Source organism: Temnothorax nylanderi, unplaced genomic scaffold (assembly GCF_030848795.1).
Source record: "Temnothorax nylanderi isolate EJ_2023f unplaced genomic scaffold, tnyl_v1.0 TNYL_tig0301_pilon, whole genome shotgun sequence".
NCBI classification, from domain to species: Eukaryota; Metazoa; Arthropoda; class Insecta; order Hymenoptera; family Formicidae; genus Temnothorax; species Temnothorax nylanderi.
This window is the reverse complement of record NW_027249363.1, coordinates 138535-158903: the sequence shown is the minus strand read 5'-3', so window position 1 is coordinate 158903 and position 20369 is coordinate 138535. Positions and strand designations below refer to the sequence as shown.

Genomic DNA, 20369 nt, shown 5'->3' with positions numbered 1-20369 from the left:
TTTCTTAAATATTATAATTACACGTTTATTAAATTTTCTAACACAATTATTTGCACAACTTGATTTGATTTTATTTAATTCCATTGAAATTTCAATTTTATTTCTTTTTATTAAAAGTAAATAAACTTGTAGTATAAAATCATAACAATTATTCACATAATTATGGCAAACATCTAATCAAATTTATTTATTATTATGATTAGTGGTGCAATATTAATAGAAATGTAAATAAATCAATAAAAAAATCAGGAATTTATTGATATGATTTGAACCACAGTTAACTTACGACCAGCCTGTCTGCTTTACGCCAGTTTCACATTTTGCCACCATCAGGAGCGCTCGCGAAATCTTTCTACGTATACTTTGCGTTAAGCCCCTTGCAGAATGCTAGGCAACAGGCAATAGGAACAGGAAATAACCAAAAAATCGTTAATTACAACCTAAAAAATTCGAATGCTATGATTGGTTGGCAACAGGCAATAGGCACAGAATTTCCAACGTGACGGAAACTCTGTGTCTATTGCCTGTGTCACTGTTTAGGCCCAGTTCAACAGTGGCCAGTTAGCTTAACCTCAAAGGTTAGAAAGAGACGGAGAGTGAGAGTTAACTATTATACTAGTTAAGCTAACTGGCCACTGTTGAACTGGGCCTTATTCTGCATTTATACATGATTTCTGATTTCTATTCCCGGTTATTCCTATTGCCTGTTGCCTGGCATTGTGCAAGGGGCTTTAGAGTTGGTCAAGGAAGAGTTAAGCCAATGGTGTTCCTTTCGCTGATTGGCTCCGCCATTTCCCGATCAGCTTCCGGTTCTTTAGTGGAAGTGAGACAAAGCTATAAGTGGGAGTGAGACAAAGCTACGGTATTGGCACAACTCTACTTACAGAACTTTGCGTCGCCAATAAAGTCAAAATGACTACGTTTACACGGCCCGATTTAAGCCGAAGTTATAATATCGATGTTATAACTACTGACGTTAAATACCGTGTAAACGCTCTTTTACGACGAAGTTACTACATCGATGTAGTAACTTTGTCGTAAAAGAGCGTTTACACGATATTTAACGTCATTAGTTATAACATTGATGTTGGGAGCTTTCCAGCACGCGACACAAATCGACACAAGTATCGTTTTATCTTTGTCTTACTCATTGGCAAAAAAGAAAGATAGAACGATGCTTGTGTCGACTTGTGTCACTTGCTGGAAAGCTCCCATTGTGACTTTCTGGCTGTGGTCCACTTGACGCTACAAATGCTTTGAAGCGTTCTTCTTCTCCTTCTTTCTTTATTGAAAGAAAGGAGAAGAGGAATGCTTCGAAGCATTTGTAGCATCAAGTGGACCGCAGCCTCTGTTCTACCTGGGATGGTCGTGGCCAAATCGGACAAATTCTTGCTATGTTCACAAGGAGTGTTTTCCATTTACTGACACAAGTCGACACAAGTCTCGTTCTGTCTTTGGGAGCTTTCCAGCAAGCGGCACAATTCGACACAAGCATCGTTCTATCTTTCTTTTTTAGCAATGAGTAACAAGGATAAAACGATACTTGTGTCGATTTGTGTTGCTTGCTGGAAAGCTCCGCCTTTGTTACTCGTTGAATACCAAGAAAGAATAGAACGACGTCTGTGTCGACTTGTGTCACTAAATGGAAAGCACCCAAAAAGGCTTGTTCGTTTTAGCTGAGCTTATTCTTGCACAATTCATCTTTCCTCTTTTCCTTTCCACATTGGAGAGAAAAAAAGAAAAGATGAACCGTGCAAGAAGTTCAGCTAAAATGAACAGAATCCCACATCTATGACTGTGTTTACATGACACCGTTAATCGGGTTTTATAACATCGGTAGTTGTCAGGAAGACTAATCGTAATCATTCTTCAGAAGAATGGAATAGCTGTGATTGACCGGCCTAAGAACTACCGATGTTATAAAACCCGATTAACGGTGCCGTGTAAACGGAGTCTATGACGACTTCACGCTGTACCGCAACGGACGTAGAGTCAAAAGAGAGATTAAGGACGACTCGTAAACTCACCCGTATTTCTTCTATTTTCTTGATGCGACGCTAATTCTAATGTTACGAGAAGCAATCATAATTTTAAAGGCAGAAATATGAGAGTCGATCATGCGCCGTTCGATATCTGAAGCGCACTTCGGAACTTGCAGTCACTTGCAGTTGCACCGATCCACTTACGGTGGACGAGAGGTCGCTCGGTTGAATTCGGTTGGTCGATAAACTAGAGATAAACGTGGTCGGGGTGCGCACGGAAGCAGCGAATAGGTCATCGCACGGAAGTCAGTTCGTTCCGTCGGTAGCCGCGGTCGAGATTAGTCGGTCCCCTCCTGCAGGCATTTTGCACACGCTCGCTTCCACTCATACTCGACTTAACATTCCAAGGGCCGGGTCCATCTACTGACTAGTGACTACTCGTTTCTCATCGTCTCTTCTCTTCGACACTGCTTCTTGGTAAGTGCGGTCGCCTGCTACCTGGCAAGTGAGTAAGAATCGCCTCGCGATCTGCGGTCTATTCGTCATTAACGCGGTGAGTCGCGTGACTCGTGAGAGAAAAACTTCGCGTCTTGTGCATTTTATCGTGATATTTATGGAAAAATCTAGTTAATCCGATGTACGTTCGATCAGTCGTGTTTTATTTCGGTCAATTGTATGGACCAAGAGAGAGCGGCCATTTTCTGCCGTGTGCGGTTTTGCCGCCCGGCAATTGTCGTCATCATTCGTCGTTGTCGCCGTCGCCGCCAAGATTTATCGACATATGGCATTCGCGTGTCTGTCCGAAGCTGATCCAAGATTGGCCCGAGACGAGTCCCGACTCCAAAAACTCGCTCACTCACGATCTGTCGGCTGCAACCGCGCGGAGGCGTTACGTAATATTCCGCTCGACAGCGGACAAGTTCACGATTGTACGGCGCGCGCGATCATCTCGTCCGCGACTAACTTCATGACACTCGAAGGTCGCGCTGCTGGTTTCCGTAACCGTGTGTATTTTCGTTTTCCAGGTACCTTGCGTAGCGTCCTGCGAGACACCGCATCACAGCAAACGTCATCATGTACGCCTGCAGCCGATTCATTGCGCCCATCGCTAAATCCACCGTGAGTAAAAAGAAAATGAGGAGTAAGATTTCAGCTGTAAGCGATTTGGCGACGAGAGTATCTGCGTGCGCGTGTATTATATAATAACCTCCGCTGTGCTTGCACATCTTTTCTCATACTTGCACATTTTTTTTGCCCTGGTACAGCTGGTCTCTGGCACCAAGACCTATCTGCGGCCGCTGAGCAGTGCCGCAATCAGCCATAGCCAGTACTTACAGCAGAATCAAATTCAGACGCCCGTCAGTTTGGTGAGTACCCTTTTTTCTCCCTGTACATTGCATAACTTTTCGAGATCAAGGTTACATAAGTGACCAGTGTCACCATTTGAAATAAAAATTTTGAGCCTTGTAATGTTAGTAATTTCAAAATTTTGTATTTTATTATTAACGAGAAAGAATATAGATCACTATTGCTTGTCTTAACAGTCAAAGTCGATCAATAAGGTTGCACAATAATTATGTATTATTGTGATTAAGCGTGAACGCTTTAATTGGATATTTGGTAAAATTAGATATCAATTTATGAAAAAAATTGATAGTATTTGAATATTTTGTAAGTCATAATTGTTAGGTATTTTGCGATATGTGTATCTCGAGACAGTCTGTTAAAATATTTCAATTTACTATTAATAAATCATTTGATAATTAAATATTTTAATTATATTCTATATTAATTATTAGTTGGTAGGATTTGTTAAAAGGTAAAGGCTACATTGTGTATTTAAAAAAATATATATATTTTTCATGTAGTTTGTTTCTAAAAATTTAAATATAAAATTATAAAACAAACTTTTAAAAAATCATATTTTATTACAAATATATATATGTATGTATGTATGTATGTATGTATGTATGTATGTATGTATATGTATGTATATTAAAAAGTAACAAATTGATATTGATAATATCTAACTCACATGATACTTTGGTGCAGTCACCTATTGTGCGTAGCTTCCAAACTTCCACAGTCAGTCGTGACATCGATTCCGCTGCGAAGTTTATTGGTGCTGGTGCTGCTACCGTAGGGGTAGCAGGATCTGGTATGTATCTGCAAAAGTATATATTTATTAATTATAAAAGAACATTTTGCAATGACAGCATAAAAAACTGGATAGTAAAACATATAGTAATGATAGAATTTATACAATAATAAATCTGTTAATCTATTCCCTGCGCGTAACTGACTATGTCAGTGATAAAAAATTTTATAGTTTAGCATATAAAATTTAAAAGAAGGAAAACGATTGGAAGAAAATACTTTAAAATGTAACTAAAGAGTTTTAAACGTAAACTAAAGAATATAGAGTAAAAATTCTTTGATTTATGTGTGCTGGGTTTAGACTCGCAAGAATGTGCACGGTGGAATTTTCTCACTTACTGGATTCGCAACAAAAAGACGCATATTTAATGAATAATTTGAATTGGTTGTAAAAATCTCCATTATGTAATATAATTCTGTATTTACTAATTTTTTTTACTAATTTTATCTACACATGTTTTCAATAACATGATTTGATTACTTGTAAGAGTTTATAAGAATCCTAGAATTAAAATAATTCTCTTTCAAATGACGTGATTAAAAATTGATTACATCATTGTTAATGTTACATTTTATACATTCCTTTATGATTTGCAATATATTGAAATTTATCATTTTATATATATTTTTACTATTTATACTAGGATGATCAAGCTGTTATAGAAATGTTATAGATTGTCTTTTTTCAAATGGAGCATAAACAAGTTTTGTAGAACTAATAAAATATAAATTTATTAAATCATGTATGTCATCACATTTTAATTTGTTATTTGAAGAAATTATGTATTATAGGAGTTGGTATTGGTTTGGTTTTTGGATCCTTAATAATTGGTTACGCACGTAATCCCTCCCTGAAACAGCAAGTTTTCAACTACGCTATCCTTGGATTTGCGTTATCTGAAGCAATGGGCCTCTTTTGTCTGATGATAGCGTTCCTTATACTATTTGCCTTTTGAATCCAACTCCCTGGAACACATCCCTTCTCATGGAAGTGATATTGACTACAAGATACAATTTTACCCTCTGCATGTGATTCTTAAGAAAACATTTAACTATTCGATTTACGTTCTAATATTTTATTAAGTAAAATACGTGTAGATTATTATATAATGCATTGTATATACAGTATATATTTGGCACAATCACCGGTACTCTTAATAAAATGTTCACTTTATATAAGGGACAGTATCCGTTCTGTAATAGTCGATGAATTCCAGGTGCTGGAATTGGATCCGTATTCGGTTCACTGATCATTGGCTACGCCAGGAATCCTTCCTTGAAGCAACAACTATTCTCGTATGCCATCTTAGGCTTTGCCTTGTCCGAGGCCATGGGTCTATTTTGTCTTATGATGGCTTTCCTGCTCCTATTCGCCTTTTAAGCTACGATATCCGCATAAGATACTGCTGATATAGTTTTTAGTGCGTCACTGCCAAGGCAACGTCGTCTGGCTCTATGTGGGAAAGGCGGCGACTGTCTCTGGTTGCGCGGGATGCCATGAAATCATTAGAGAAGCTCGGATTTTTTATGGTTTGGCAGGGCGCGACGGCGCGACAATGAACAAGAAATTATTAAAACTGTAACACGTCATTGTGCGGACCGTCCTGTGACGTCCTGTGACCGTCTGTGACTCTGTCTAAGCCTTCAGCTTGTTTATAATTATTTCATGGCCTACTGTCTCATGTAGCGTATAACTCACATTGTTATGAAATAATGGATTTCATTGTAACGAATAAATAAGAAATTGAAAGTTAAAATTACAAAAAAAGAAAGCGACACAGTCACCCGCATACACGCACGTATGTACTCTGTTAGAGTGTCCTATGTGACATAGTACATTTTTTGATGATCTTTTTGTCATCCAAAGAATTCATTGTTGTGCTGCCGTGTACGCACGAAGTAATTCTTGACGAGAAAAGAAGAAAAACTGTACAGTAATACCGAATAAACATCTTTGTCGTGAAACTATAGACTTTTCTACCTACTTGTTTGCTATTTCCTTTTCTGTTGGTCCTTCGTGTTCGAAGACATAAATATACAAGGTGAACCATTGAAGTGCCCACCTCGAATATCTCTTGAACAATACATTTTAAAGAAAAATGTTTCAGATAAAAAAAAATGCTTCACGTGACCAGATTTGACGCTCGAATCCAGCGTCGAGCGTCATCGTGAAATCGCACCTTAATACTTTTCGAGATATTCAAGGAAAAGTTGGTAACTTTTTCAATATTTAGCTTACGATATCTCGATAATTGTTTGTCAGAGGGAAAAGTGATACAGGATTTTTTGACTTGATTGGTCTTAAGAATATGCTGTTGCAATAGTACAAAGTACAACCAATTTGAGATTAATTATGTTTTAATGGAAAATGCAAGTTCAAAAACACAATTCAATCTTATTAGACTGAATATGATTTTCTAATGGTTTTAATCGAGCTTTTTCAGCAGGGAAGTCTGACCTAGCCCCCTGGATCTCGGAAATGTATTTTGTCTTGCTTGAACTGTTCTAAGATAATAATTCAATATATTTAAAAATGAAAGTAATGAAAAAAAAAGTAAATTATGATACCATAAATGAAATAACTGTTGTTTTTAGTAGTATTAGAAGAGGATAGTGCGCATGTATATTACAAAGTATTTTATTCTATTTTGCTTCCTCATGGAGGAAGCTTTGTTTTCGTAAATTCGTATATGAACCTTTGATTGCGTATAAAGTTGGATCTAGTCAACCAAATTTAAAAAAATTATATATGAAATAGGGGTAGAAGAAACCAAAGAAAAGATTGGTTTTTTAGTTTTTTCTGCCAATATGTTCATATTGTTGTAAAACGTCGAAATATCGCCTAAAAAAAATGTCGGTATGTATGTATGTGTGTGTGTATGTCTGTGCCAAATTTACAGAAATTTCTATAACTCCAGAACTGATCAATCAAATCTTAACGAATTATATATGAAATAGGGGTAGAAAAGACTGAAGAATATAATAGAATTAATAAAAATTGTTAATAATAAAGGGGTTACCGATTTCTGTTTAAAAAAATAACTAAGTTTACCGAAATTTCTATAACTCCAGAACTAATTAACCAAATCTTAACGAATTATATATGAAATAGGGGTAGAAAAGACTGAAGAATATAATAGAATTAATAAATTTTGTTAATAATAAAGGGGTTACCGATTTCTGTTAAAAAAACAGCCAAACTTACTAAAATTTCTATAACTTAAGAATTGATTAACCAAATTTTAAAGAATTATATATAAAATAGGGGTAAAATACTAAATTGCCAAATTCAATACCAACCTTCTTTAAACGATACTTTATCGATTAAAAAAAAAACAGCCCAATATCTCAATATTTGCAGAAGTTAGAGCAACCACGGACATTTTTAAAAAAATTTGGTTAATTAATCAATAATTCTTTAAAATTTCTGTTAAAAAAAACAGTTAAGTTCGCTCACAAAGCTTCCTCTATGAGGAAGCCAAAACAAATAAATACTAATAATTATACATTGAATAAAATACAAGCTTCCTCATAGAGGAGCTTTGTGAGCGAAGACAAGTTTCCACTTGCACACTTTAAAACTATGAGGAAGCAATGTGCAAGTTTCTACTTGCACACGTTTTACTTGTTTAAATACATATTTTTTTATTACAGTCGTACAATCCATATCCTATTTAACGGAGTTATTAAAGAATAAAGAGTTATTAAATAATACATATGTATACAATTAAGTAACGTGTATGCGCACATACATACCACTTACAACGCTTTAAAAAAATTCAATTCTGAGTACTAAAGTACTTTTTTAAAATTACTTTCTGTTTTATCGGAATCTACAAATACATTCTTATAAAAATTAAATATCAGATATTTAATAAATATGCTATAAGAATGCTTTGTATTACGGCATTTTAAATCTTACATTTTCTAAATTACAATTATACAACAAAACACGTACATAAAATTAATCTTAATTTAATCTTATCTCTCTTTAATCTCTTTTTTTCTTAGTTAAGCGGGGAGCACAGACTTTTGCATAATGCGTAAGCATAAGAAAATTGATTGGCCTATATACATATGCATAAGGAAATAGACCATCAATTTTCCTATGCTTACACATTATGCGTTATGCAAAAGTCTGTGTTCCCCGCTTTAATTTCATATGCATATATACGAGCATTATACGAGGGTCGGTTCAAAAGTAATGCCTCGTAATATTTTCTCAGAACATTTTATTCCTGGAACTTTGATGTTTACATGAGTTTAATCTTACATCTTTATGGTGCACATTTATTATTTTTCCACATAATCACCATCTCTTTTTATACACTTTTACCATCTGAATAAGACGCTGTATGCTCGTGCGGTAAAAGTCTTTGCTTTTATTCTTGAGGACTCGATCAACACTTTTCTTTAGCTCATCGTCATCTGAAAATTGGTGTCCACAAAGTGTATCTTTCAATAGGTCGAAGAGGCGCCAGATCCGGACTATGAGAAGGATGAGGAAGAACAGTTTATTGCAGTTTAGCAATTGCCTTCCTCATTCGCAGACTGTTGTGGGACCGTGTGTTGTCATGAAGAAGAAAAACCTCATTCAGATTTTTGTCAGGTCAAATTCTGCAGATGAGTGACGATGAGCTAAAGAAAAGTGTTGATCGAGCCTTCAAGAATAAAAGCAAAGACTTTTACCGCACGAGTGTACTGCGTCTTATTCACAGATGGCAAAAGTGTATAGAAAGAAATGGTTATGTGGAAAAATAATAAATGTACACCATAAAGATGTAAGATTAAACTCATGTAAACACCAAAGTTCCAGGTATAAAATTTTCTGAGAAAAAAATTAGGAGGTATTACTTTCGTACCGACCCTCGTATCATAATAACAAAAAAATCATTTTTAAGAAATTGTGAACAAAAAAAATTAGTATGTTGAATTAAAGTCATAAGTGACATAAAATAAGTCAAAGTTTCTTTTTATGTCGGGTTTTGTGCGTGTTTAAGACAAAAATAATTTACTTTAATTTTTATATTTGCAGCTTTAAATTTGATATGCACACGTACGTAAATTTTAGAAATAAATTTTTAATATGTATATTTATGCGAACATTTACACTGATATTTTATTTATAAGTTCTATATTACAAACTATGCTATAAAAATTTATTTACATTAGAAGAAGATATTGATAATGAGAGAATATCGATGAAAATTAATATGACTACGTTTACACGGCCAAATTTACGCCGAAGTTATAACATCGATGTTATTGTAAATCAGGTCGTGTAAACGTAGTCTATATCTTTTTTAATAAAAGATAAAACTGCAAATATTGTTTTAAAAAATCAAAATTTTTGTATTATTTAGTAATTATACAACTTTAAACAAAGAATGTAAATTAGTTGGATGATAACATAACTTTTTAGTGAAAAGGAATCTCTTATATTTATATCAAATTGTTGGAACTTCTCTCAGTATTAGAAATAAAATATTGTTGGAATTCTCTCAGTATTAGAAATAAAAATTAATCGCGCAACATACATGCTAAAAAAAATATACACTCAACTTTGATGAGTAATATTATTGAATTCTAAACTCTATATTCATGTTGCACAAATTAATTTTGATCACAATATATATAGTAGTACATGGAGTTACGCACTGATTTTTTTATACTAAACCTATATATTTCTTAGTACAAGGAATTCACAATTTATAATACTATCATATATTTATAGTGTCAAAAATCACAACAAATATTTTTTCATAATCATTACATAGTTTAACTCATCTTCAAACTACTTGGTAACATTTAATTGTTCCAAGAGATTCTCCCTTTCTCGAAGACATGCCCATGCTTTTTCATGATCCTTTCTTGTTAATGGCACTTTTCTCTGTTTTGCCAAGGTCAATTTCTTGTAATGTTCTATCACCTCGTTATCAGCAACGCTTATTTTCCGTTTTAATGCTTGCCGCTTGCTCTCCTCCTGGGCTAGATTTAACAGTCTCTTCAGCTGCGTAACATTATGATTAGACAATGCAGAAAGTTCTTGTTGGCATCTTTTAATTTCTGCAAGAATTTCATCGTCCTCTTGATTCTTTTTTTGTGCATCGGGTTCCAAGATACCTTGCTCAACCAGTTCTTTATGCATTCGTAATTCCAAGCTCATGGAATTCTGGATAGTTAGATCTCTCAAGACAGGCGGATCTCCATCTCGGAATAATTTGTTCTCCATGTTATTATTTGCGATATATACATTCTCCTCTAGAAGTGCAGAAACCAGTCTCTGAGTAAGGGGTCCTGCAATGCTATTAGCTTTTTTATCACTTTTGGATATCAAGTGTGACATATCTGTACGATTCTTCTTCTTCTCTCTGTTTGGGTTGGCTGCATCTTCCTCTTGTAATAAATCGTTATGTGCCCAAATTAAGCTGTAATGACGGCCTAAAGAAGAAATTTTCTTGAATTCGCTTATGTCCCCATGTGTAGCAATCAGTTCCTCCAATAATTTAATATCATCAGGCATGATGTCGGTGCAATAGGGATCCACTGATGCCCAAAACTTGTTCGGTGTATCATTTTTCGGCAAAAGCAGCTTTGGTACATCAGACTTAGATCCTTCAATCCTCGAAATTTCATGTAAGTTTGGCACTATTTGACTGGCTGAACTTCCTACTGTCTTCTGCTTAAAAAGTTTTGTGTGCAAAGGCGACTGACTCTTGGTGTTGATTTCCTTTGGCTTGAATTTCTCTTCACGTATTTTCTTGTCAAGTAGAGACAGACTTTTACCGCTTTTCGATCTTCTGTCTCTGCGCTCTTCCGCCGAAAATAAACTAGCGATCTCATCATGAAGTGTGCGATGGCGTACAACAACCGCTGACAAAAGTGTCTCGAGTTCTAGTTGTAGTGTATCGAGATCCTCCATGCCAATGCCTTCCTCTGCCGTACGTTTTAAGATACTGGTGTATCTTGGCAGATTTCGACTGTTGTCAACCGTCTTTAGAAGAAACTGAGAAGTTGTTGGCTCTGGTACCTCCGAGCTCACATCAGAATTCGCCGTTGAAGATTGTGCGGTTTTCCCAGATTCACGTATTTTAACGACAGCTTTCTTAGAACTTTGCTTCCCTTTTCCAGACATATTTTTTAACGAATTGTGACAACCGACAGCAAGAAATATTATTGCTTCAAATAAAAGCTATTGCTTTTGTAATTGATTTCGAGTACCCTCAAATAAATAATCTCACGTTACATCTGTAATAATTATTGAACGTAATTATTTAACATTCGTGATGAATAGGCTTTGATGAATACTGCAAACTATCAAATTATGAATATCAATCTCTCATTTACTTCATCTTACTTTTTAGGCATAAAATATTGATATCGGATACTATAAAACGTGAATAATGGATAAGTTTACACAAATCTCGTCGTTTAGGTTATAGACACAAACTTCTATCTACATAGCAATAGAGTCCTAAATAATAAGAAGCGCATCCGGCGGCTTGCTTGCCGATTGGCTGACCGCGGCCACCAATCACAACCGAGAGTGATGCTCCCGCAGCTGATTCCATGTGCGAAGTAAAGGCTGATTTATAGAGGCCGTAACCATTGATTTAAGCCGTAATCTTTAAGAAATTGACCAATCATATACTACGTTTACGCGAGCGTTACTTCTGTAGTAACTTACGATAAATCACTCGTTTACGTGAAGTAAATTATCGTAAGTTACTACAAAATCCCGTTTACGCGAAGAAAAATCCTGTTTACGCGAAGGAATTATCGTAAGTTATGCTGGGTCTACAATGCGAGTCGCAAAGTCGTGAGTCGCAAGAATTGACCAATCACAGTCGAATTTGAGGAGAATAATCGACTGTGATTGGTCAATTCTTGCGACTCACGACTTTGCGACTCGCATTGTAGACCCAGCATTACTACAGAAGTAAAGCTCGCGTAAACGTAGTAAGGCTGAGTTTCCACTGAGCGCGTCACGCGTCGCGTCGTCTGTCGTTAACCAATCTAAACATCCCGTCACAAGTAATGTAATAAAATGGGATGTTTTGATTGGTTAACTTGTGATAACGCGACGCATGACGCGCTCAGTGGAAACTCAGCCGTAACAGTCAATTATTCTTCTCACATTCGACTGTGATTGGTCAATTTCTTAAATATTACTACTACGTTTACGCGAGCGTTACTTTTGTAGTAACTTACGATAATTCACTCGTTTACGCGGAGTAAATTATCGTAAGTTACTACAAAATCCCGTTTACGCGAAGGAAAATCTTGTTTACGCGAAGGAATTATCGTAAGTTACTACAGAAGTAAAGCTCGCGTAAACGTAGTATACGGCTTAAATCAACGGTTACTGCCATCATATATCAGCCTTAAAGCCAGCGGTACACGGAGCATGTTTCAATTTCACCAACCACGGTTAGCTTAATGCTGGGTCTACAATGGGAGTCGCAAAGTCGTGAGTCGCAAGAATTGACCAATCACAGTCGATTATTCTCCTCAAATTCGATTGTGATTGGTCAATTCTTGCGACTCACGACTTTGCGACTCGCATTGTAGACCTAGCATAACCGACGGTTAAAGTTAGCAGGGTGGATTCATTTCTATTGGTCAATCCTGTTAACTTTAACCGTCGGTTAAGCTAAAGTCCGTATCAGACTACGGATTGGGATTGAGATTGGATTGAAATTTAATTAATCAGAACAAAGAAAACTGATCTCAAGTTTAGTAAACTTTGCTCTGATTGGTCAAATTTCAATCCAATCTCAATCCCAATCCGTAGTCTGATACGGGCATAACCGTAGTTGGTGAAATTGGCCCTTAAGGGTCGGCAGGAGTGACGGCCGAACTCCGGTGCACTTTATGCACTAAGTGCACTTTATGCACTAAGTGCACTTTAAACTGCACTTTAACTGCAATATTCGTAATATTTATTTTCAGAAAATTTATTTTGATCCTTTTTCCAAAATCCGGCTCTGTAACGGGTTGCGGCTGATCTTACTGATTAAAACGAGCATACGTTTAATGAGATTCGTTAATTAATTTGGCTAAAATTTGGGAAAAACGATTCGTAGCCGTGAACTACAGAAATCTGGATATTACGGCCGGTATTCATAGTCGGTTCTTATATTTAAGACCGTCTTAAGTACAATCTTAAGATGTCGTTAACCAATCACAGAGCCGTATTAGCATCTTAAGATATTACTTAAGACGGTCTTAAAATAAGATTCGACTATGAATACCGGCCTACGAATCCGTAATTCGACATGTCGGCCGGCCGGAATTACGGGATTCGTAATATCCAGATTTCTTATAAAATAAGTTACATAGATTCGTGAATTTCTTTTTATATACTCTTTATATAATAATGCAGTCAGCTAAATAGTTCGATTTTGCATTTTTGCTCTTAAAAATTTATAATAAATAAAATACGGACTCGCAGCTAACCCAACCCGACAGAGGTCTCCACCGTGACTCCTACCGACTAGAGTCCCTTTATAAAGCCTTGTGTACACGATACTAGAAATCGGTCCGAGTTTCGGTTTAAGCCAATCAACTTGCAGCTCTTACAGAAAAGCAGCAGTTTCATTGACTGTGTTTACATGACACCGTTAATCGGGTTTTATAAGATCGGTAGTTGTCAGGAAGACCAATCGTAATCATTCTTCAGAAGAATGGAATAGCTGTGATTGACCGGCCTAAGAACTACCGATGTTATAAAACCCGATTAACGGTGCCGTGTAAACGGAGTCATTGGCTTAAACCGAAACTCGGACCGATTTCTAGTATCGTGTACACAAGGCTTAAAGCCTTGTGTTCACGATGCTAGAACTGCGTCCGAGTTTCGGTTTAAGCCAATCAACTTGCAGCTCTTACAGAAAAGCAGCAGTTTCATTGGCTTAAACCGAAACTCGGACGCAGTTCTAGCATCGTGGACACAAGGCTTAATTCCCCATCTACAATAGGTGTTTTAAGCCCTAAGCCCTAAGAAATTGACCAATCACAGTCAATTATTCTCCTCAAATTCAACTGTGATTAAACAATTTCTTAAAGGTGCGATTTCACGATGACGCTCGACGCTGGATTCGAGCGTCAAATCTGGTCACGTGATAGATTCAGAGGGACGCGGAGTATAACCTAACCACTGGATTGGCTGAAATCTATCACGTGACCAGATTTGACGCTCGAATCCAGCGTCGAACGTCATCGTGAAATCGCACCTTAAGGCTTAGGGCTTAAAACACCTATTGTAGATGGGCACTAAGAGTCTGGACAGACTGGTCCTTATTTTCATTGGACGTGCAACACCATGGCGGAACTAATCACGAGCGGTAAAATAACGAGCCTTAAACCGTGATCAAACTACGGATTGGGATTGAGATTGGATTGAAATTTAATCAATCAGAATAAAAGAAACTAACTTCAGGTTTAGTGAACTTTGCTCTAATTGGTTAACTCGGACGACGCGCGCGTGACGCGCTCAGTGGAAACTCAGCCTTATGGCTTCTGCACACAGGACGCGGAAACGTTTGCCGCGCGGCAAGCGTTTCCGCGTCCTGTGTGCAGAAGCCATAATGCTGCGTTCCCACTATACGCGTCGCGCGTCGCGTCGTCTGTCGTTAACCAATCTAAACATCCCGTCACAAGTAATGTAATAAAATGGAATGTTTAGATTGGTTAACGACAGACGACGCGACGCGCGACGCGTATAGTGGGAACGCAGCATATGGCTGAGTTTTCACTGAGCGCGTCACGCGTCGCGTCATCCGAATTAACCAATCAAAATATCCCATTTTATAACATTATTTATAATGTAATAAAATTGAACGTTTTGATTGGATAACGCGACGCGTGACGCGCTTAGTGGAAACTCACAGGCTGATGGCAGAGAACGAGACGTAAGTGTCGTAGTCGTGGACGTAGGATAAGGCCCGGTCTACAATGGGTGTCGTAACTGTCGTAAGTCGTTAGTCGTAAGAAATTGACCAATCACAATCGAATTTGAAGAGAATAATCAACTAATGATTGGTCAATTTCTTACGACTCACGACTTACGACAGTTACGACATCCATTGTAGACCGGGCCTAAGGCAGAGAAAAACGTAGTCGTAAGGCCTATTGCCTACAATAGTCGACCACACCCGACTCACGCGCCGCGCGAATCAAACGTGCTACTAGTTGCACGAATAACCACTACTGGCGACACAGTCGCTGGTGAGCCGTAGGGGCTAGAGTTCCTCTAGTAATGCTGGGTCTACAATGCGAGTCGCAAAGTCGTGAGTCGCAAGAATTGACCAATCACAGTCGAATTTGAGGAGAATAATCGACTGTGATTGGTCAATTCTTGCGACTCACGACTTTGCGACTCGCATTGTAGACCCAGCTTAAGAGTTAGGACACTGTCCGCCATTAATGGGGAATTATGCGAACGATCGAGAGAGACAGCCTCCCCACTCGTACTTTTCATGGGTCTTTGTCTCACTCTTACTTATAGCTTTGTCTCACTCCCACTAACGTCTTCCCCATTAATGGCGGAACCAATCAGAAGTCAGACTGGGGTGTCCTAATTCTTACTAGAGGAACTCTAGTAGGGGCTTCCGTATTAAGGTGGAAGCACATAAAATTGCAGGGTAGCGATCATGTAACTTTTTCCCTAGAGCGGAAACGTGAAAAGTGGAAAGTTTCATGTAACTATCTCTTTCTATTGGTGTTGAATAGAAAGAGATAAACTTTTCACTTTTCACGTTCCGCCCTAGGGGAAAAGATACATGATCGATCCCCAGGAGCCATGAGCAGAATGCAGAAGTCACTGGAAGTCACTGCAGAAGCCATATGCGCATGCGCTATGGTATCTGCATTCTGCCCATGGCTTCTGAATTTTCAATCTACATAAACTATGCTTATGTATTTTTATGTAGATTGAAAATTCAGAAGCCATGGGCAGAATGCAGAAGCCATATGCGCATGCGCTATGGTATTTGTAGAGCTCTACAGGATACCATAGCGCATGCGCATATGGCTTCTGCATTCTGGAGGTCGATTCTGTATTTTGAGACGAGGGGTGAAAATTACAAAAGTGAACAGATTTACTAGATTTCGACAAATGAAATTGTAGATTCTCTAGTGAATTTCCTCACTTTTGTAATTTTCACCTCGTCCCAAGATACAGAATCGACCCCCTACTCATGGCTCCTGCAATTTTATGTGCTTCCACCTTTAACGACTCAAGTCGACATAGGGAGCTTTCCAGCAAGCGACACAAGTCGACACAGGTATCGTTTTGTCTTTGTTACTCATTGCCGAAAAAGAAAGATAGAACGACGTTTGTGTCGGCTTGTGTCACTTGCTGGAAAGCTCCCATAAAGCCTTGTGTACACGATACTAGAAATCGGTCCGAGTTTCGGTTTAAGCCAATCAACTTGCAGCTCTTACAGAAAAGCAGCAGTTTCATTGGCTTAAACCGAAACTCGGACCGATTTCTAGTATCGTGTACACAAGGCTTAAGCGTCATTCTGTGTGACTCCGTTTACACGGCACCGTTAATCGGGTTTTATAACATCGGTAGTTCTTAGGCCGGTCAATCACAGCTATTCCATTATGATTGGTCTTCCTGACAACTACCGATGTTATAAAACCCGATTAAGGGTCGGCAGAAGACACGGTGGAGACCTCTGTCGGGTTGGCTTAGCTGCGACTCGCTGCGAGTCCGTATTTTATTTATTATAAATTTTTAAGAGCAAAAATGCAAAATCGGGCTCTTTACCTCCCTGCATTATTATATAAAGAATATATCAAAAAAAAATTCACGAATCTATGTAACTTATTTTATGAGAAATCTGGATATTACGAATCCGTAATTCGTAATATCCATATTTCTCATAAAATAAGTTACATAGATTCGTGATTTTTTTTTTATATACTCTTTATATAATAATGCAGGGAGGTAAAGAGCCCGATTTTGCATTTTTGCTCTTAAAAATTTATAATAAATAAAATAGGAGTTAAAGTGCAGTTTAACGTGCACTTAGTGCATAAAGTGCACCTGAGTGTACTTGAGTTTGCCTGGGTCTCCTGCCGACCCTTAACGGTGTCATGTAAACACATGTCTTTTCATTTCAACATCTAGTGAGCAACAAAGATGGAGTGACGCTTGTGTCGACTTGTGTCGTTAACAGGTTAAAGGCCAAACTGGAAAGCACGTATATAGCTATTGCGGACTTTGTAGCCATTACGAAAGCATGACAAACATGATAAATAGAAATTTTATATTAACCTCGAGAACAGTTTGCTCTGTACAAAACGGTGAGATTATTAACAAATAATGTAGGTACCTAAAACGGAACATGAGCGACGATTTTCCTTCTCAGAATCTTTTTTACAACCCAAAATATATCAAATTTTAATAAAATTTCAAAGAAATCGGCGGGGGAAAGCCGTTATATTCAAGATTTACCATAAGTACCTCGTACAGCGGAAAGAATGCGATAAATATTTGATAAACATTGATACAGGTTAATTCTAAGAATAGATTAATAATACATTTTTATGTAAACAGACTATGGCAGAGAAAGGTGCTCATTTGACTGGAACCACGTACATCAGGCCTTCTATCTTTGAAATTATTGCACAGGAATCACTTGCGTCTACTCTTGAGCCAGCTTTTAAAAAGATTTTTTCGGTATATTGTGTTATTTAAGATATTTCTTGTAACGCCATATTTAAAATATAATAATATTTATTTTTTGTTATTAAAGATTTTTTAGAAAATGTATTCCATATTTGTAAAATTTATAAGTAGTCAACCCACTATACGTTAAAAAGATTGTTGATTGTCTTACTGTATGTATAAATCCATATTTATATTATATTTTGAGTTTTTAAATCATGTAAATCTTTTTGATAATTTTAGTTTCTTGTCTCTTTTAATCTTGAAAGATATGGGCATATTCTTCAATGGACAGATGAAGGTTATTTAATTTTTAATGTGCTTCTTCAACGATATTACCTAAAGAGATATTGTAAGTGTCTTTCTAATATATGACATATTTTAATACTGTTATATAATTTATTGATATATTTTTCTTAAAAAAAAAAGGATATTTATCATATTATCATTTTCAGCTGCGTCATTTTCTGAAACATTTTACGGTTTGAAGCGTGTCACAGTAGTTAATTCTACGTTGAAGGAAAAATTATCATATAAACAACAAATACTATCGTTAATATTAATTGTGACATTTCCGTATTTAAAGAATAAGCTTGCGCAACTCAGTACAAGATATAAGTTTCAAGAAGCAGACGGTTATACATCAAGAGGGGCAAGTTCAAGAAACAACCGTTATTTTTAAATATATATTCTGTTGCAGTAACTTATTATATATTAAATATTGGTTACAGAGGAGACAGAAGTTTTTCCGTAAATGTGTTGTTAAAGGACATTCAATTCTCTTTATAACATACGAAACTCTCGTGCTATATAATTACGTACTTTATATATCTGAGAAATCAATGTATCCATCACCCTTACTGAGGCCACTGTCTGTTACACTGACATATGCCGATCCGCAATCCACTCTTACTATCGCTGAATTATTGAGAAAGATAAAATACAATTCATTCACCTTTGGTGATGGATGGAATATATTTCAAAGAATCGTTACTGGATCTCTTGAATTGGGAGCTTTCTTCTTACAATTTCTTTCTTGGTGGAGCCAAGAAAATTATGATATGGATATTATGAGTCTTCCAGCTCCACCACCACCAAAAGTAAAAATAAACATATTAAATAAATTGGCGTAATAATTGTGTTATGTAAAATTAGAGAAACAATTTAAATTACTGAACTATATACAATCTTTTGTTTTTATAGGTGCCAAACGTAGCGCAGCAATATAAAGGAATTTGTCCGCTCTGCTGTAAACCTCATCGTATACATACCGTGCTTATGGTATCTGGGTAAGTAGACAATATCCAATAAAGTAGTTTTTTACCATTTTATTTTTAAATAAAATACGAAATTAATTCTATGCCATTTTTTATAGTTACGTGTTTTGCTATCAATGTATTTTATCGGAAATACGGATGAACAAGAGATGTCCAGTAACCCATTATCCTGCTAAAGAAGATGATCTAATACGCCTATATATAGAATGATATGTTTGTGCACCTGTAATTTGTAATATTTATAATTTTTAATATATGTATATAGAATAATGTATTAAATGTAGATATAAAGAATTCAGAAAATAAGTGTCGAGAGAAGAAGTCGGGCTTTATTCATTTTATAAACGAATTACATATCATTTAAGGAAAGTTATTTATTTTCTATATATTTCCAGTTAGCATGTATTGTGTATGTGTGCGCGCGCGCGTAAATAAAATAAACCAGTTTTTTTTCCAAAATAACATTTATTTTCAGTATATTAAATGGCAGAGAGAGAGAGTGTGTGTGTGTGTGTGTGTGTGTGTGTGTGTGTGTGTGTGTGTACACGTGTACACACAGGGTGAGTTTGTCAAAGTGTTACAAACTTATATCTCGGAAACAAAGCATTTTAAAGAAAAATGTTTCATACAAGTTTTGTGACTTCGAGGGGGACATATAAGATATGGTGTCATTGGTTTAACCTTGGATTATAGTAGTTTGAAGATCACATGAAGGTCACCTTTAATTTCTTGTAGCTTACTTCGAGAGCTTTTCAAAACACTGTAATAAAGCTCTCTTTCGTTATGAATTTCCTAAGATATTTCAAACTTTGTCATGATATTTTTAATATAAAATATGAAATATCTCGTAAAGTATTCACTTTTCGATGACATTTACCTTGATAATTTTATACGTCGAATAATGAACGCGGTAATTATCATATTTTATTTGTAGGTACATATATTGAGCTCTAATTTTTTCTATTATTTATGTCGTTTAAAAAAAGTAATTAAATTAAAAATATTGAAATTGTAATAAAGAATGGTATTTAATTCTTTAAAATTAATAGGTACATATAATAATAAAAATACGGGTTATTTATTTCTGTATTATAAGTTACACTATCTGTTGTGGGTTACTTATAAACTGAAAAATAAATTAGATGAATATGCAATCTACGTGAAAAATGTGTGCAAGTACAATTACATTAAATTAAAACTAGTATTCATCCTGCCATCTTCATGAACCTTGCACACTGATGTATATATAATATATAAATAGCTTGTTAAATAAAA

General features: G+C 36.2%; 3 protein-coding genes across 6 annotated transcripts; 2 read left to right on the top strand and 1 right to left on the bottom strand.

Annotated features, from left to right (window-relative positions):
* The first annotated feature begins 2273 nt into the window (after positions 1 to 2273).
* On the top strand, positions 2274 to 6109 carry Atpsync (ATP synthase, subunit C). 2 transcript variants are annotated; one of them, XM_071719575.1, is made up of 5 exons: positions 2274 to 2459; positions 3008 to 3101; positions 3248 to 3349; positions 4035 to 4140; positions 5357 to 6109. In XM_071719575.1, exons 2-5 carry the CDS (start codon positions 3057 to 3059, stop codon positions 5518 to 5520), a joined length of 417 nt encoding a protein of 138 aa, XP_071575676.1. In that variant the 5' UTR covers positions 2274 to 2459; positions 3008 to 3056; the 3' UTR covers positions 5521 to 6109. The 2 variants fall into 2 exon arrangements, with proteins under 2 accessions (XP_071575676.1, XP_071575675.1); XM_071719574.1 differs by having other exon boundaries at positions 2274 to 2487.
* Positions 6110 to 9200: 3091 nt separating this feature from the next.
* On the bottom strand, positions 9201 to 11647 carry Ada3 (transcriptional adaptor 3). Its single transcript, XM_071719573.1, has 2 exons — positions 11497 to 11647; positions 9201 to 11387 (listed from the first exon to the last, which is right to left on the bottom strand). The coding sequence occupies exon 2, from the start codon at positions 11272 to 11274 to the stop codon at positions 9934 to 9936; it is 1341 nt and encodes a 446-aa protein (XP_071575674.1). The 5' UTR covers positions 11275 to 11387; positions 11497 to 11647; the 3' UTR covers positions 9201 to 9933.
* Positions 11648 to 17085: 5438 nt separating this feature from the next.
* On the top strand, positions 17086 to 19415 carry Pex12 (peroxin 12). 3 transcript variants are annotated; one of them, XM_071719571.1, is made up of 7 exons: positions 17086 to 17474; positions 17707 to 17829; positions 18061 to 18169; positions 18273 to 18469; positions 18549 to 18917; positions 19021 to 19106; positions 19193 to 19415. In XM_071719571.1, the coding sequence occupies exons 2-7, from the start codon at positions 17710 to 17712 to the stop codon at positions 19302 to 19304; spliced, it is 993 nt and encodes a 330-aa protein (XP_071575672.1). In that variant the 5' UTR covers positions 17086 to 17474; positions 17707 to 17709; the 3' UTR covers positions 19305 to 19415. The 3 variants fall into 3 exon arrangements, with proteins under 3 accessions (XP_071575672.1, XP_071575670.1, XP_071575671.1); XM_071719569.1 differs by having other exon boundaries at positions 17087 to 17453; XM_071719570.1 differs by lacking the exon at positions 17086 to 17474 and having other exon boundaries at positions 17481 to 17829.
* Positions 19416 to 20369: the final 954 nt, after the last annotated feature.